Source organism: Capra hircus, chromosome 17, assembly GCF_001704415.2.
Source record: "Capra hircus breed San Clemente chromosome 17, ASM170441v1, whole genome shotgun sequence".
NCBI lineage: Eukaryota > Metazoa > Chordata > Mammalia > Artiodactyla > Bovidae > Capra > Capra hircus.
This window is the reverse complement of record NC_030824.1, coordinates 8,485,065-8,502,700: the sequence shown is the minus strand read 5'-3', so window position 1 is coordinate 8,502,700 and position 17,636 is coordinate 8,485,065. Positions and strand designations below refer to the sequence as shown.

The 17,636-nt window shown below is 43.2% G+C and overlaps 1 protein-coding gene across 2 annotated transcripts; it reads left to right on the top strand.

Annotated features, from left to right (window-relative positions):
• SIRT4 (sirtuin 4) lies at window positions 1,393-15,668 on the top strand. 2 transcript variants are annotated; one of them, XM_005691563.3, is made up of 5 exons: window positions 1,393-1,445; window positions 9,871-10,371; window positions 12,425-12,719; window positions 13,047-13,259; window positions 15,308-15,668. In XM_005691563.3, the coding sequence occupies exons 2-4, from the start codon at window positions 9,872-9,874 to the stop codon at window positions 13,197-13,199; spliced, it is 948 nt and encodes a 315-aa protein (XP_005691620.1). In that variant the 5' UTR covers window positions 1,393-1,445; window position 9,871; the 3' UTR covers window positions 13,200-13,259; window positions 15,308-15,668. The 2 variants fall into 2 exon arrangements, with proteins under 2 accessions (XP_005691620.1, XP_005691619.2); XM_005691562.3 differs by lacking the exon at window positions 1,393-1,445 and adding an exon at window positions 6,573-6,831.

The window sequence follows — 17,636 nt, the reverse complement described above, 5'->3', positions numbered from 1 at the left end:
GGAGTGGGCTGCCATTTCCTTCTCCAGAGCATTTTCCCAACCCAAGCATCGAATCTGGGTCTCCTGCACTACAGGCAAATTCTTTACCGACTGAGCTACAAGGGAAGACCGAGCTGGGAGTATGGAGTCTTAACCGCTGGACCACCTCCTGGTCCTTTTAAAAGGAAATGGATGAAAAATTTACAGACCTCCGTCTGGTTCTGCGCATCCGTGACCCTCTTAAGAGTCCCTGCCTCTTCAGGGGTGATGGGAGCCGAATTGGTCTTTTGGCAACTGTGAGCTCTCAGGGGATAACTACAATATTACAACCAAAATCATGCCTAGTACTGTGGGAAACCTCCAGACTTCCAGGTGTGACAAAGTGCATGCATGCTGTCATGTCCAACTCTTTGCGACCCTTGTGGGCTTTTAGCCCGACAAGACTCCACTGTCCATGGATTTTTCCAGGCAAGAATACTGGAGTTAGACACGTACCCCTAAATCACGTTGACTAGAAATACATAACGCTGCAACTGAAACCAACAAACTCCGTGAAGCACGAGTTTTCACGTCAACATGGGTGTGAGAGTAGGACTATAAAGAAAGCTGATGCGCTTGAACTGTGGTTTTAGAAAAGACTTAAGAGTCCCTTGGACAGCAAGGAGATCCCACCAATCAACCCTAAACAAATCAAATCAGTCCTGAATATTCATTGGGAGGACTGACGCTGAAGCTTCAAAACGTTGGGCACCTGATACGAAGAATCGACTTATTAGAAAATACTCTGACGTTAGGCAAAATTCAAAGTAAAGAAAGATAGAAAATGAAATAGTCGGGTATCAACCGACCCTACGAACTCGAGGTTCACACAAACCGCGGTAAGTGATGGTTAAGGAAACTACACTATAAATTACGAAGCCAACTATGAATGAGTACAGTGAGACTTACAAATCCAGAAAAAAAGAAACCTTAAGCTTTTCTTATACAAGTAAGATTCAGTCTCCGTAGAGACTGTCAAAAATTGCCAATGCCGACTATATTTCAAGTCGTCATGGCGGGGTATTGGGAAAAGTTTTCAATTAGCAATAATCGCGCCTCGGATAAACCTCATTGGCTACGATACTGCCACTGCGCAAAGCTGGGGAACGTGAGCACGCACCTGCTTCCCCCACGGATGACAATGCCCTTTACACTGAGGGTGAGCGATCGCCAGCGAATTCATGGATTGAATCTGTTTCCCTGCAGATGGTTACATTTAAGGCCCATCGGGGGGCTTCTTGTGGTTGGGCCGTCTCTTGTCGAACACTATTATTTTGGAAATAGCGCTTTCGCTGGGGATGCTGGGGAATGTTATGCAAATTAGCATGACGTCACAGAGACGAAGCGAGTTGACTTGTACTCTGAGGAGGAAACAGCATCAGGAGGACCGGAAAAGCGAGGGCACACCAAAGAACCAGGAATTGGAGGTGAGAGTGCGGGGGCGGCAAAAAGCATTTTCAAAAACCGAACTAAGAATCTCAATTGTTAGTATTACAAAGATAAAAAATTAAACGCAGCACGAGTAGAAAACTGTACTTGGCTATCCATGTTTGATCAAGCAATCTCAAACCCGCCAACTACTTAAAACCCGCCGAAAACTTAAAATGCCAAGTTAACGGCTATAATAAGTGAAAACAGCACCTATTTTTACAAGATGGTTTCAGATCCCTAATTTTAATCGGAAAAGTAGTACTTTCTTTTAAAACCAAATTATTCAGTCTCCGTAGAGACTGTCAAAAATTGCCAATGCCGACTATATTTCAAGTCGTCACGGCGGGGTATTGGGAAAAGTTTTCAATTAGCAATAATCGCGCCTCGGATAAACCTCATTGGCTACGATACTGCCACTGCGCAAAGCTAACGAGTAACGCCCCTTCTCATCGTTCCCAATAAGCAAGGTTCCTATTACAGAAAGGTGAGTTGGAGGCTCATGGCAAAACCCTTAATTATTGAATGAATAAAATTTAGACAACCATATGAAGAGCTCTCGGAAAGATATAAGCTGATTCAGTTGCTCGATTTCGCTTAGTTTTTAGTGTCGAATGAAGCAAAGCATTGTGGGCGGGAACATGCTAATTAACTCACGACTACGAATTGGGGAGAAAAAGAAATATGCTCTGTGTTAAGAGTGCTGTTCACTTGGCTCTGATTCACGGTGTGACTATCCTCTGAAAAAGTGTTGGTTATTATTATTATTGTTGTTTTTAATTGTAGCAAAGTGTGCATAACATAAAATTTGCCATTTGAACCATTTTAAAGTGTACAGTTCGGTAGCAACCATCACCACTGCACACCTCCAGAACTTTTTCATCATCCCAGACTGTTCCCATTAAACACTAACTCCCTATTCCTCTCCCCACAACCCCTGGCAACCCCTATTCCATTTTCTATAAATTTAGTAACTCAAGAATCTCATGGACAGAGGAGCCTGGCAGGCTACAGTCCATGGGGTCGCCAGAGTAGGACACAACTTAGCAATAAAACCACCACAAGTACTTCGTATAAGGAAATCACACATTTATTTGACCTGTTGTAACTACCTTATCTCAGAGCATGTTTTTAAGGTTCATCCATGTTGTAGTATATTTCAGAATTTCATTCCTTTCTATGGGAATTTTGTTATCCATTTATTCATTGACAGGAGGTTTCTTCCTTCCATTGTGAGAAATGTCTCTATGAACACTGGCATTCAAGTATCAGTTTAAGTTCTTATTTCAATTCTTTTGTGTATATATCTAGAAGTGGAATTTCTGGATCATATGGTAATTTAATATTTAACCTGAGAAAGTTTTCTCTGGACAGGACATATTAATTCGGCAGAGAGAGGTTATTTCCACAGAAATGCCCACCATTTGTGAGTTTGAAGTAACAGTCGCTCTCATTGTGAAGGCTACTAGAAATCTTTATCTGGACTTGTTTCAGCTCTGAACTATATTTTCCAAACGACTGTTGGTTTTTGCTACTCACTAAGATGAAAACGGTAGTCTCTGAGAAAATTGTATTTCCCCTAACATTTCATTATGAAAAACTTCAAACACAAAATGTTCAGTGTATTGCTTACTAAATATTCATGTAGTCATCAACTAGATGTAAAAATGACATAAAAGGGATTTTCCTGGTGGTCCAGTGGTTAAGAATGCGCCTACCAATGCAGGGGACACATGTTCCATCCCTGGTTGAGGAAGACCCCACATGCTGCAGGGTAACTAAACCTGTGCGACACTGCTGAGCCCACGCCGCAGATCCCCGGCTCCTCAACAAGGGAAACGACCGCAGTCAGAAGCCTGTGCGCCGCAACTACAGAGTAGCCCCCAGTCTCTGCAACCAGAGAAAGCCAGCGCACAGCAACAAAGACCCACTGCAGCCAAAATTTTTTCTAAAAAAGGCCTGTTTGATGCTGATGTCTAGTTAACTTTTTTTTTTTTTCCCCACAGCCAGGGTAGGAAAAAACAGCAGAGAGAAAAAGAAAAGACTAACAGTGTGATTTAGAGGACTTTGTCATTAATGCCTGGTGCAATGGATTTGTGAGAAATGAAAAGACTAGCATCATCCAAGGAACTTCTCAGTCCTTGAGAATGTCTCGATTGGGTGGCTCATTACACCCTGTCAGTAGCTACCAAGGGAAATTGTATTTCACCAGCTGTCTTGGATGACATCATCCTCCACAGATGACTTTCCAGCACTAAGAAAGCTGGAAAACTCAGCTAACTTGTCCCCAGAACATGAGATTCTTTGAGGCCTAAAGGCATAATAATCTTGTGTTCCTGGCCAGTCTCTTAATGATGCTTATTCCCCTAGGAGAACTGGGGAAATAATGTGGATATGATAATATTGTCCTGAGATGGGGGTAATGTCATGTTTTGACATTTCTATAGGTTTTGATCAAACACTCATTGGTGCAGAAAATATTCTGGATTATAATTTTTTGCCTTAGTTTCCAGTCTACATTTTGATCCTTTTTTTTTTTTTCAGCTGGGATTCCCTGTGGCTTCCCTGTGTCTCAGCTGGTAAAGAATCTACCTGCAGTGCGGGAGACCTGGGTTCGATCCCTGGGTTGGGAAGATCCCTTGGAGAAGGGAACAGCTTCCCACTCCAGTATTCTGGCCTGAAGAATTCCATGCACTGTATATTCATGGGGTGGCAGAGTCAGACAGGACTGAACGACTTTCACTCACTTTCAGCCAGGGTGGTCAGGTTACCTAAGGCACAAAATATTCATGTCAGGTGATTCTCCCAGCCCAGAGACCTATTTGAGGTGTGACTGGAGGTACTGCTCCCAAAGTGATCTCTGATAGCCTCGACCTGCAGTGGCTTGAAGCAGGGTTTCTGTTCCCAGCCTGAGACTGAGGTCGGGTCTTGCAGAGAGAGAGCTGAATCCTAACTACTAGACCAGTGATGAGTGACAAGGCCCTGGCTTTGCAAAAAAAGAATTCCCACAAAGACAAAAAGTAGTGAGACAAGTAAAATGTTTGTTAGGAGGAAAAAGAGTACTGTACATGTAGATAGACACACGGGCGGACTCAGAGTCGCAGCCTCATGGTAGCTTGAATCACTTATATGGGGCATTTCTTCTGGGTTTCCTTTGGCCAGTCATTTCTTATTTATTTATTTATTTATTTATTTATTTATTTATTTGACTACAACAGGTCTTCATTGTGGATGCAGGTTCTTTAGTTGTGGCATGCAACTTCTTGGTTGCAGTATATGGAGTCCAGTTCCTGACCAGGGATCGAACTCTGGCCTCCTGCATTGAGGGCATGGAGTCTTAGCCACTGGACCACCAGGGAAGTCCCAGGCCAGTCATTTCAATTTGCCTGGTTCTGAGTCCCTATTCGGTGCTTCTCACTATCTTCCAATGTGTGCATATGAATCTCTGTCAGGATGGATTTCACCAAAAAAGCTTATGGGTAAATTTAGTATCATTCCTCTTTTGACCTCCAAGGAGTTTTCTGGTCTGGAAGTCAAGGTTTCCTTGACTTGAAGGATGAGAAATATGTGGTCTCTTATTTTCATCTGGGCAGGAGCCAGCCTCTTCTCTTGGTTGTACTGCTATTGATATTTTGGAGTTTCTGTCTACAGGAAATAAACTCAAATTGCTTTCCTTGTGGGTGAGTGTGGGCATCTACCTCCTGCTTCAAAACTACTGAACTTACTTTACCAATATTTACCTCTATGCATTCAATGAGAGTAAACTGACTCCAGCTTTCATACTACTTCTCTGGGCCTCAGTTTTTGTTGTTGTTGTTGTTGTTGTGTTTCACTTGGCGGTGTCCGGTGGCTTGAGGGATCTTAGTTCCCTGACCAGGGATTGAACATGCACCATCAGCAGTGAAAACTCTGAGTACTGACCACTGGACCATCCGAGAACTTCCCTCACTTCATTTTAAAATGGGGGAAGTGATTCCTTAGAGTAGTCTTCAAGGTCAGTGCTAGCTGTTTTGATGTGTTCTAAAGCACAAACTGATGTCTTATCCAGGCAGTGCTACAGATCAGTGGTTCTCACTGGCTGCATATTAGAAACAACTGTGAAGTTTGTAAAACGGCTTGGTGCCCAAGTGTCTCCCCAGACCAGTTAAATCAGAATTTTTGGAAGTAAGACTCAGGCATTGTGTTGGTTAATTTAATAAAAACATAAGATGAGAAATAAAATTGGAGAAGCCACATGTGTAATCATATTAGTCCCTGTATATTATATTTCACTTTAATTGTTCCTTTCAACTGTAATCGGTTTCCCAGACATTTGTGAATGAATTTCTTCACAACTCACTGCATGGTGGGAACCTGATTCCGTTTCGATGCGTGAGAAGGATTGTAAACACTGAAGTTGAGGATAAGTCAAACCTAGATCCATTGCTGAAGCTTCTAATGAGAGAGTGAATTCCATTTGGATTGTCAACTAAAAATGATGCACAACGTGAGAGTTGTGAGTTAAGTTTTATTTGGGGTAAAATGAGAACTACAGCCTGGTGGACAGCACCTCCGGTAGCTCTGAGAGACTGCTCCAGAGAGGTAGTGAGGGAAGGGCAATATGTAAGATTCTGGTGAAAGGGGAGCTCACAGAAGGTGTTCTGTTAGTGATGTCACCATGAAGGGATTTAGTGATTTTCTAGATAGGAAGAAATGCCAAAAACTGGGATCATGAAATCAGTTCCTGAAAAATCTATCTAAAGACCTGTCCCGCCAGGTTCCCTGGAGCACAGAGTGCCTCACTCCACCCTGAAGTCCCTTAGGGGATGTTGAGGGTCAATAGCTGCAGCAGCACAGGATTCAATCTCCTTGTTTTTGTACAATCGCTGGCAAATGCTCTTTGCAGCTCTTTGCAATTATGAATTTTCAAGTGCCAATTTGTAATTGACAGGATGTACTATTTAAAAAAAATATTTATTTATCTGGCTATGCTGGTTCTTCGCTGTGGCACGAGAGAGGCCTGTGTGATCTAGTTCCCTGACCATGGATTGACTGGGGCCCCCTGCTTTGGGAGCACCGAGTCTCAGCCACTGGACCATCAGGGAAGTCCTTGGATGTATTATTTTGCACTCAGGACACTGGCATCTAAACTAACCGCTTCTCTCTCGAAAACACGATGGCTTAGGAAACAGCTGCACATCGCATACCTGGGTTTGAAACCTCTGACCAGAGAAGGCCAACAGGGGGCCTTACTGGACAATCTGGGTCCCACAGCTGTGAACCCCAAAGGACTGTGGGTTTTGTAGTTTTCTTGCATCATTTCTGCTTCATGAACTACATTTCCCAAAATGCAAATATAGCCGGTCTGTCCCTGTTGAGTGTAAAGTGTCCCTTAAGCTGTGGAAGGTAAGTGTGTTCTGTGCGGGCTGCAGGTTTCTAGAAATTGTGGATTCCATTTCTCTTCTTTGCCCTTTGGTGGGACCTGGGAGAGAGCAGTTGTTCCAGTAGAGCATGTTTTCACCGGGGTTTCCCGAGACCTTTGGTCTCAGGAATCGGGAACCTGTATTTGTCTAGCTGTTCACGTGTTACTCTGGAAAGTCAGGGTCCTGATCTCAGATCTGGAAAGCCCAATATAAAATAATGTTTACGTATGGGGTGAGTGTCACTGGAGAATGTCTACATTTTATCAAAATCTATGTCAAGGCCTTGTTTTTTTTACAGCTAGAAAAGCTGAGGAAGACTGTCTTGTCATGTCTCATGACTCTTCACTGTGTCCAAGCATCTGTATTTGCAATTGAGGGTAAACTAATAGAATATGGGGGAAATAGAATAAAAGGTAGGCGAGTGCTTAATTACATATTAATAAAATCCTGAAAAGTCTGAGCAACAGTTTCATCACCTAAACTGGAACTCAAATATGCCTCTTTAGTTTATGAAGAAATAAGATAATTTTAATTTATAAAGTGGGAAGTAGGTTTTTGGGACACACAGTCCCCCGAGGGATGGTTTTAACTAAAAATATAAATGTGTTCCTCTGATACAGACGTCTTTAGATGGAGTCATAGATAGGTTAACAATGAGCTATTAAAGGACTTAAATTTTTTTTATTTTTGTCTGTGTCGGGTCTTCGTTGCAGCACGCGGAATCTCAGTTCCCAGAAAGTGTTGAAAGCGTTAGTCGCTCAGTCGTGTCCAACTTTTTGTGACCCCATGCACTGTAGCCCACCAGTTGCCTCTGTCCAGGGGATTTCCCAGGCAAGAATACTGGAGTGGGTTGCCATTTCTTTCCCTAGGGGATCTTCCTGACCCAGGGATCAAACCCACATCACCTGCATTGGAAGGCAGATTTTTAACTACTAGACTGCCAGGGAAATCCCAACCACTCACTTTTTGAAGTTTATAAGAATTCAGTTCTGACCAGCCAGGTGTTACTTGGAGAGACAGAATAGTTCTTATGTTAGAATTCTGCTTTATCATTTTACCTCCCTCCTTTTTAAAATAGATTTCATTTTTTAGAGGCCTTCTTCCTCTTTTTTTTCTTTTCCTTTTTTTTTTAGGAAACCAAAATATACAGTTTCCCTTGGATGCAGAAAGCCTTGGCAGATTTGCCACTCATAATTAACTCCTATCTGATGGTCAGAGTATAGGAGAGCTATGGCTCTTAGGAGACCAGGAAGACAAGATAGGCTTGAGCTATCATGAAATAAAACTATACATTTTATTTTGTGAACAAGGTTGTTGTTGTTTAGTTGCTCTGTCATGTCTGACTCTTTGTGACCCCCTGGACTGTAGCCCTCTAGGCTCCTCTGACAATGGGATTTCCCAGCCAAGCATACTGGAGTGGGTTGCCATTTCCTTTTCCAGGACATCTTCCTGACCCAGGGATCGAACCTGCATATCTTGGGTCTCCTGCATGGGCAGGCGGGTTCTTTACCACTAACGCCACCTGGGTTTGGGCTTCCCTAGATCAGGAAAAACCCCTGGAGAAGGGCACTAAATAAGGATGTTACCCACACTTTTCTTTTAGTTTCTTGCATAGAGTTAAGGTTTGTCTATGTAAGTTTAGGCTAAACTTAGCCCTTGTTTACTGCTGTGCTGTTGATAATCATGTGCTCTTGCTGTCATTTTTGTCTAGGTCAAGGGCAACATGAGGGAGCTATACGTTTTAAGTTACCTGCCCTTGTTCACTATGTCTGTTTGTTTCAAATATGTTTTCTCCAAATACTATATGATTGCTAATATCATCCAGATATTGGAGTTTTGTCTACCATTAAGGCAAAATATTCCATATTTTAGCTTCTCTTCAAACTTCTCCATTCTTCTTTCTTCTCTTTAAAAAAAATTATTTATTTGGCTGTGTTGGGTCTTAGTTGTGTCACGTGGGATCTTCCTTGCCATGCGACGCTTGAGCTCCAGAGCACGTGGGCTCAGAATGTTGCAGTTTAATGGGGAGTAGTTGTTGCAGTTTCCCTACATTGGAAACAGGGAGTCTTAACTACTAGACCACCAGAGAAGTCCTTTCTGATTTTTCTGATCACGTCTCTGGGCTTATAAAATATGGGTATAAACATTTTACTTGGCTCTTGGCATTTTCATGACTTTCAGCATTTCTGTACTTCCACTGTCCAGGGCACACTAGGGTATCTGCAATCCAAACATTCCTCTAAGAAATTACTGTTAAAAATTGTATTTGTTATTGTGGAGATAGGTAATGAACCCCCATCCTTGGATCTAACACAGATCCTCAACAATGAACAGCTCTTGGTTAATCTTGTGCTATTTATATACTCCACCTGTTGATTATTCACTCATCTGTTTTGTGTATTTTTTAATTAAATTAAAAATTTTAGGGACTTCCTTGGTGGTCTAGTGGCTAAAACTCCGTGTTCCCAATGCAGGGGGCTCAGGTTCGATTCCTAGTCAGGGAACTAGATCCCACATGCCACAACTGAATGATCCCACGTGCTGCAACTAAGACCTGGTGCTGCCATATAAATATTTAGAAAAACCTTTTTTTTTAACATTTAGTTGAAAGTTTCAGTTGTACAACATAGTGATTCATAATGTTTAAAGGTTATATTCCATTTATAGTTATTATAAAATATTGGCTATATTTGTGTTGTACTATATATCCTTATAGCTTATTTATTTTATAGATCAATAGTTCATACCTCTTAATCCCCTCTCCGTCTTGCCCCACCCCCCTTCTCTTGGTTATCTTGATTTTTAAAACCCAGTTTCTGAACTTCCCCGGTGGTCTAGTGGTTAAGACTCTGAGCTTCCAGTGCAGGGGCACCGGTTCGATCCCTGGTCTCAGGGAAGGTCTCTGCATTCTATGGGATGCACCATGTGGGGAAAAAAAAAAAGATAAAAAACAAGTAATTAATAAAAAAAAAAAAACAAGATAAAAAACAAGTTTCTCCTGTGATGCTTTTTTTCTCTCTAGCATGAGGATGAGCTTTGGGTTAACTTTCAAAAGGACAGCAAAAGTCCGCTGGAGGGCAAACTTCAGCCAGCAGTGCTCACTCAGATCCACTGGGTTATTTGTACCACCAAGTCCTCCTCTGGACACTGAGAAGGTCAAAGAGTTACAACGCTTCATCACCCTTTCCAAGAGGCTCCTAGTAATGACCGGGGCAGGAATCTCCACTGAGTCAGGGATCCCAGACTACAGGTCAGAAAAGGTGGGACTTTATGCCCGCACAGACCGGAGGCCTATCCAGCATGGGGATTTTGTACGGAGTGCTCCCATCCGCCAGCGGTACTGGGCTAGAAACTTTGTGGGCTGGCCTCAATTCTCCTCCCACCAGCCTAACCCTGCACACTGGGCTCTGAGCAACTGGGAGAGACTCGGAAAGCTGCACTGGTTGGTGACCCAAAACGTGGATGCCTTGCATACCAAGGCGGGGAGTCAGCGCCTAACAGAACTGCACGGATGCATGCACAGGTAACGAAAAACCTAAAACAGTGAATGTAGAAATGTGTGCTCCGTCAGAGCAGGGACCCTGGCCATACTGATCACTGCTGTCTTCTCTAGACCATGAGGAAATGACTCAGGAGGAAGTTGTTTACTCTGGAGTTAATCCTAGCAAATTCAGTGAGGGAATGGGATGTGAAACCTGGAAGATAGGAGAGCTAGGGAAAGGTTATGCTAATGAATAGATTACTGCTTGGGGCAGCTGGGGCTCAAGCCTGTCAGGGACCCTCTGACTGTACAGCAGTTTCAGAATCATCTCACTGAAAATCAAGGGACCTGGGGCGTTTATCCGTCATCTCCCGTCCTTCGTTGGTGGAGGGGGACTCTGGGAGAATTAACTCCCTAATACTGACTCTGCTCCTGCAGGAAAGCTTCTATGGCCTGAGAATTAGGAAGCCACTTATAAGAGATCTGGATGCAGGTGGCCTCTGAGTGTTCCCAGGGAACTGTGAGCAGACCACCAACAGCACGTGCTACAAACGGCTGGGTCCCCAGTGCCTAGACACATAGATCACAGGATAGCCAGGACCCAGTAAAGACTGATGAAATAAACATACGTAGCCCTGGTCGTAACTTGCAGCTAAGGGGAGCCCATTTCCTTATCTTTAAGCCTGGGAAACAGTTCTCTGCAAACTGAAATCAGTCCACCATTTGTAAACTCTTTATTGGGTGTCTGCAACATGTGGTGTGTACCGGTGTGCTCCTTGCTGGTGTGGAGGGTTCAAAACCAAAATATAAAATGTGGTCTGCATTATATATATATAATAATAATAATACCAAAATATAATATGTGAGAATTTGGTAATCTGTTTGTTGGGGGGACCAGAAAATACCAGGTTTAATGACAAATAACTCCACACACGACTGTTATTTTATGTGGTCCTTGATAGACATGTTTTACAGGTTCAGAGAAACAGTGAAGACTGGAGTAATCAAGAAAGCTTTTATAGGTGAGGTGGGGCTGGAGAATAGCTCAGGTTTGACTTGACAAAGGCGGGGAAAGAGGGCTTTCCATATGAAGGGAACTTTTGTTGAGTGTTGGGCTGGTCTCCTTGGAGACTAGTATGAAATCAGCTTGTCTGGGAAGGCTAGACCTAAATCCTGGATGCATTTGAAAATCTTGCAGTGCTGATTTGGATTTGTTGTGAGAGACCAAAGGGGGCTGTTGGTGGTTTCTGAACAAGAAAGCAATATGATAAAAATGGCATGTGAGGAAGGATGGACAAGATTAGGAAGAGTGGCTCAGGGAGGTCAGCCAGAAAGACTTAGACTAAGGTGGTGTCAGGGAATGAGCTGGGGATGGCTATGAGTTCATTAAGTTTTTTTCTGTGGTGAAAATTTTTTAAATCCACAGAAGTAGAGTCCCACGTACCATCACCCAGATTCAGTGTTTTATCAAGTCTACTTTATCCTTTCTCTCCATCTCTTCTTAAATTTTTCCCCCCTTTGGCCTCGCTGTATGGCATGCAGGATCTTAACTCCACAACCAGGGATCAAACCTGTGCCCCTTGCATTGGGAGCAGGGGGTCTTAAGCATTGGGTCACCAGGGAAGTCCCATGTTCTTAAATATTTTAAAACAAAGCTGGGACCTGGCAGTGAAAGCCTGGAATCATAACCACTAGGCCACCAGGGAACTCCTGGGAAAGTGTTTTCATGGGCAGCGATAATTACAGCAAATGATTAGAGCAGAAGATGGAGAGGGGTGGAAAACCCTGGTTTCGGGACTAAGGAAATTATCTGGTAAAGTCTTTGTAGTCATGTTAAGGATAAAAGTGAGCTGCAGCAGATTTAAGCAGGGAGTGGGTGGTGAGGAAACAAATGCATATTCTAGAAGGCTGGCAGGCACTGGAAGGGAGGTGATAGCTAAAGAGGTCATGACAAGGTATTAATAAAATGGGGGGAAACGGGGGGGTGTCAGGGGGAGAAAGCCATCATGATGGAGGAGCTGGAGATGGCTGGGAGGAAAGGTCTCCGGCAGCTTTGTGCCTCCCCCAGGACAGTTGGCCTCCTCTGTGGTTTCAGGGTCCTCTGCTTGGATTGTGGGGAGCAGACTCCTCGTGGGGCGCTGCAGGAACGGTTCCAAGTCCTGAACCCCACCTGGAGTGCCGAGGCCCACGGCCTGGCTCCCGATGGCGATGTCTTTCTCACCGAGGAGGAGGTACAGAGCTTCCAGGTCCCATCCTGCTCTCGATGTGGGGGCCCCCTGAAACCAGACGTCGTCTTCTTTGGGGACACGGTGAAGCCTGACAAGGTTGATTTTGTGCACAAGAGGGTGAATGAAGCCGACTCCCTCCTGGTGGTGGGATCTTCCTTGCAGGTAACTGGCTTGTTGTTACTGGTAACTGACTGTAGGCTGGGAGGCCCTGGTGGTGGTGGTGGTGGTGGTTTAGTCACTAAGTTGTGCCTGATTCTTTCTGACCCCACGGACTGTAGCCCGCCAGGCTGCTCTGTGCCTGGCATTTCCCAGGCAAGTGTATTGGAATTGGTTGCCATTTCCTCTTCCTGGGGATCAAACCCATGTCTCCTGAACTGGCAGGCAGATTCTTTACCACTGAGCCACCTGGGGAGCCCTGGAGGGGCTCCCTATTTGGTCTAGCTCTTTCTGCATCTAAAGAGCTCTCACCTGCCTCTTCTACCCCGACAGGTGTACTCGGGTTACAGGTTCATTCTCACTGCCCGGGAGAAGAAGCTGCCCATCGCGATACTGAACATTGGGCCCACGCGGTCCGATGACCTGGCATCTCTGAAACTGGATTCTCGTTGTGGAGAGTTGCTGCCTTTAATAGACCCACGCTGACCACAGCCTGATGTTCTGGAGCCGGAAACTGGGGCTTTCACTTGAATTCTGCTGCTAAGGGTAAAAAACCTTAGATACCAGATTCCAGTTCCTGCTCAAGTCCAATACCACGCTTCCACTGCAGGGGGCCTGGTTCCATACCTGGTCAGGGAACTCAGATCCCACATGCTGAGGGGAGTGGTAAAAAAAAAAGGATGGCCACTTTTAATTATTATTTGTTTTTAGCTGTGCTGCAGGGGCTTTCTCTGGGCTGTGGCCAGTGGGAGATACTCTTCATTGGGGTGCAGGGGCTTCTCATTGTGTTGTGTTCTCTTGTTACCTCTAGGCGGGAGGGGTTCACTAGTTGTGGCACGGGCTTAGTTGCCCTTCACCACGTGGAATCTTCCAGGACCAGGGATTGAACCCCTGTTCCCTGCATTGGTAGACAGATTTTTAACCAGTGAACCAACAAGGAAGTCTTGGTATGGCCATTCTTAACTGAAACTTAAGTGAAATGGTTTCTTAATGGTTAAGTGAAATGGTTTCTTAAATGAAACCATTCTTAATGTTTTTATGTACGTTAAGCGATATTGTTGGAAAGACTATGATTTTTTAATTCTAGGCACATAGCTATTTAAGACAATGTTCCAAAATCTGCCATTGCCTTTTTCCCCCATTACCAAAAATAACAGCTTTATTAAGATATGATTCCCATACCATAAAGTTCATCCTTTAAAAAGTATACTTTTAAAGTATATAATTAATGTGTTCTTAGTATACTCACAAAGTTTACACATGAATCACCACTACTTCTAGAACATTCTCATCATCCCAGGAAGAAAACCCATTAGCAGTGATTCCCCATTTCCCACCCCCCTGGTCCTGACAACAACTAATCTTCTGTTTTTGCCTGTCCTGGACACTTCATACAGTAGGTAGCCTTTTGTGTCTGTCTTCTCTTAGTATAATATTTTCAAGATTCACCCATATTGTAGCTGGTGTTAGTACTTTACCTCTATATTCCCCTTGAGTACAACCACTTAAAAAAAAAGTTTTTTTCCAGCTTTGAGATATAATTCATATATCATACAGTTCACTCATTTACTGCATACAATTCAATAGTTTTTATTATATTCCCAGGGGATTAAAGCCACTTTCTAAAAAAACAGATTTTATTTTTTGAGGTTCACGGCAGAATTGGGCAGAAAGTACAGGAGGTTCCCATACATCCCTTCCCCCTGTTTACTCACACGCTATTTGTTGTTTATTTACTGAAGGAATCTTGGTTGCTTCCAACTTTTTGGCAATTATGAATAAAGTGGAGGTTTTCTGTGGATGTAAGTTTTCATCTCATTTGGGCAAATACCAAGGAATGAGATCGCTGGATCACATGATAAGAATATGTTTAGTTTTTAGTTCTTTGATAGTAAGAAACTATCAAAGTGTTTTCTCCAGTGGCTGCTTCCCACCAGCTATGTGTGAGAGTTCCTGTACACTACTTTTTAAAAACTTTTAATGAAGATGTAGAGCATCAAGATCAAGGAACAGAACACTGCTAGCCCCCAAGAAGTCCCCTTGGCACAATCACTTTTGAAAGTGTTAGTCATTCAGTTGTGTCCAACTCTGTGATCCCATGGACTGTAGCTCATCAGGCTCCTTTGTCCATGGAATTCTCCAGGAAAGAATACTAGAGTGGGCAGCCATTCCCTTCTCCAAGGATCTTCCCGACCCAGAGATTGAGCCCAGGCATCTCACATTGCAGGCAGATTCTTTACCATCTGACCCACCAGGGAAGCCCACAATCACTTTTAACTAGTCTCTTATGACTAGAATAAAACATTATGGAAAGTGCAGGTGATACAGATAAGTAAAAAGGATTTTCATACAAATTACCCATAATCTCACCATCAAGATAACCAAAATTTAACATTCTGGTGTAACTGAATTTTTAAATCTTTTCTTACAAAAGTTGAATCAAGCAGTACAGTGTTTTACATCCTGTTTTCACCTTACAGAGGTGACATGCCCTAAATTCTATGGTTTTTTGAATGGGGGACTGATGTTCACAGCCATTTCCTCCTCCCCACTGTCGACTTATTTTGGCATTAACTTGTTTGATTTCTTTTCAGATACCTAAGGATTCATCCTGGCTTCCTCTATCGGACCGAGGCTTACCAACTGTAGCCTGCAGAGGGCGGCAAAGCAACATCTCTCTGCAGGACCGTCTCTGAACCCAGCAGGTTTCAGAGCTCAGGAGTTAAAATCTTCAGGCTAATGAGATTTACCCCATAAAATGGACTTGCAGTTTCTTTTGATAGGAAAACTGCTTTTTAAAAATCTCATTAGGCAGAAGAAACAGCCCAGGAAATATGTAAACCAGAATGACCTCCGGAGTGCTAACCTAGGGATCTCACTAATATCCTGAGTAAGAGGGGGAAGGAAATGACTTAATTTCTAATTCTAAATGGTTAAATATATTTAAGTGAATCATTTTTATATACATTTTTTTTCAAAAAAATGATGAGCAATAATATGAATTAATTTTTTACTAACCAAGGAATAAAGGAAAGATTTTTAAAATAGCACATTAGGTATGTGGGTTGTACTTTTATATTTTTTTAATCAGCTGAAAATGAATGTAGCTTTCTGACCCAGTTCTGTAAGGATTTCTGCTTGATTTCAGCTGCTGGAATGAGACTAGCCTTGAACCTGGTCCGTAGAGAGGAAACAGTGAATTCCCAAGTGGGTTCTTAAATTGATTTGTTTCTGCTGAAGGAAGCAGCAAGCTTTGATTACTGTGTTAGCCAGAGAGAATCATTGTCCTACACTAAAGCTTCTGCACAATCTCATCAAAAAGTGAAGCAGGTGAAAGATTCACAGCCTATTCTGGGTAGTCTTTTGTCTAAAATTGGGGCAAGCAGTATACATTTATCCTATATCTGCCTAGGAAGTAAATTTCAGTTAACTGGGATAACCCAAGATATTGAAAACACATAGCTTTCTTTCCTGCACAATATGTTTGCTCATAACCATTCATTAATTCTGGAGAGGCATAAGGTTGTTGTAAATCTCACTCCAGCTTTTTTGCATCTAGAGATACTAAGATGCTCTGAACGAGATTTGCTCAGTTACTGAAAGTTGGTACCACCAATAATTGCATTCAAATCTGGGTCTTTTGAATTTCAAGCCATTCCCCTCCACGAATCTCATAAATGGTTACTGACCAACAGTGTATTTATCTACTAAGGCTACAAAGATACAGACCCTTCTTCTCAAGTGGCTCACAAAAGTTGTGTTATCTCGCCCACCCTCATTCCTTACCAAAAGATGTCACAGAGTTAGGCATGAAATGACAGGAGAGAAAATTTAGTCCATCCCAGATTCACTTTGTCTAAGATCCAGACTTAACTAAGGCCATAGTTTTTAAAGAGCCAGGACTAGGGTCCAGGTAGATCTTCCTCCCAGTTCTTTTAGACAGCAGTGATTCCTACTTCTCTGAAGATTCCAGTTAGTAGGAAGTTAGCCTGAAGTGGAAGTCAACAGCACCCCTGGCCAAGAATGGTAACAATGTGAGCAGTGGAGACCAGGTTAGGCTGCCAGGGAGAGAGGTCAGGCTGTTTTATCACCTAATGCTGGTGTGATTCATGAAACCAAGTCTTGAGGGCCTTAGGAATGTTTGTTTTGGTTGTATTTCCTCTGGAAATGAATTCTTTGCAAAAAAAATTTGCCTCAAGAGGAAGCTGGCATTTCCTGAAGCTGATGCTTCTCATGTCTCTTACTTTGCATCTTTTGCTTTCTTGTAGCTTGGCAGTTCCCAACCCGCTTCAAGTGCCCTTAGTTGGACTAACTGACTTCTACTAGCGGGTGCTGTCAGCTTGTCGCCACCCTGGTTACACGGTTCTAACTGCATTCATCCAGCTTTGGCTGTGACTTTCACTCATATCCTTCCTAGTTGCTTCCACAACTGCTCTGCTATCACAGTTTTATTATATTGTTTGCTTTTTAATTAATTTATTGTGGTTGTGCTGGGTCTTCATTGCTACACACAGACATTCTCTAGTTGCAGTGAGTGGAGGCTACTCTTCTCTGTGGTGTTCGGGTTTCTCATTGCTGTGGCTCCTCTTGCTGCAGAGCACAGGCTTTTCAGCTCAGACTCAGTAGTTGGGCCCCATGGGCTTTAGTTTCCCCAAGGCATGTGGGGTCATTCCCAGACTATGGATTGGACTTGTGTCCCCGGCATTGCAAGGCAGATTCTTATCCACTGTACCATCAGGGAAGTCCAACATGCACAGAATACTCAAAATCTCCTTCCCACTAACACATTCTCCTTTCACGATGTTAAAACTGAATATCCTCTCAGTTCTCCCTTAAATATAGCATTTGTTGAACAGGCTATATCCCAGGCATTATGCAAAGTATTTTACAACGTATCAGCTGTGGACCCCGCCAGAGAGGCTT

Bases quoted from the DNA above. Each gene is read 5' to 3' on its own strand.
- SIRT4 (XM_005691562.3), top strand. From the start codon at position 6,755: ATGAACTACATTTCCCAAAATGCAAATATAGCCGGTCTGTCCCTGTTG. The intron at 10,372-12,424 runs GTAACGAAAAAC...CTGTGGTTTCAG, and splicing joins CTGCACGGATGCATGCACAG to GGTCCTCTGCTTGGATTGTG. The intron at 12,720-13,046 runs GTAACTGGCTTG...CTACCCCGACAG, and splicing joins TGGTGGGATCTTCCTTGCAG to GTGTACTCGGGTTACAGGTT.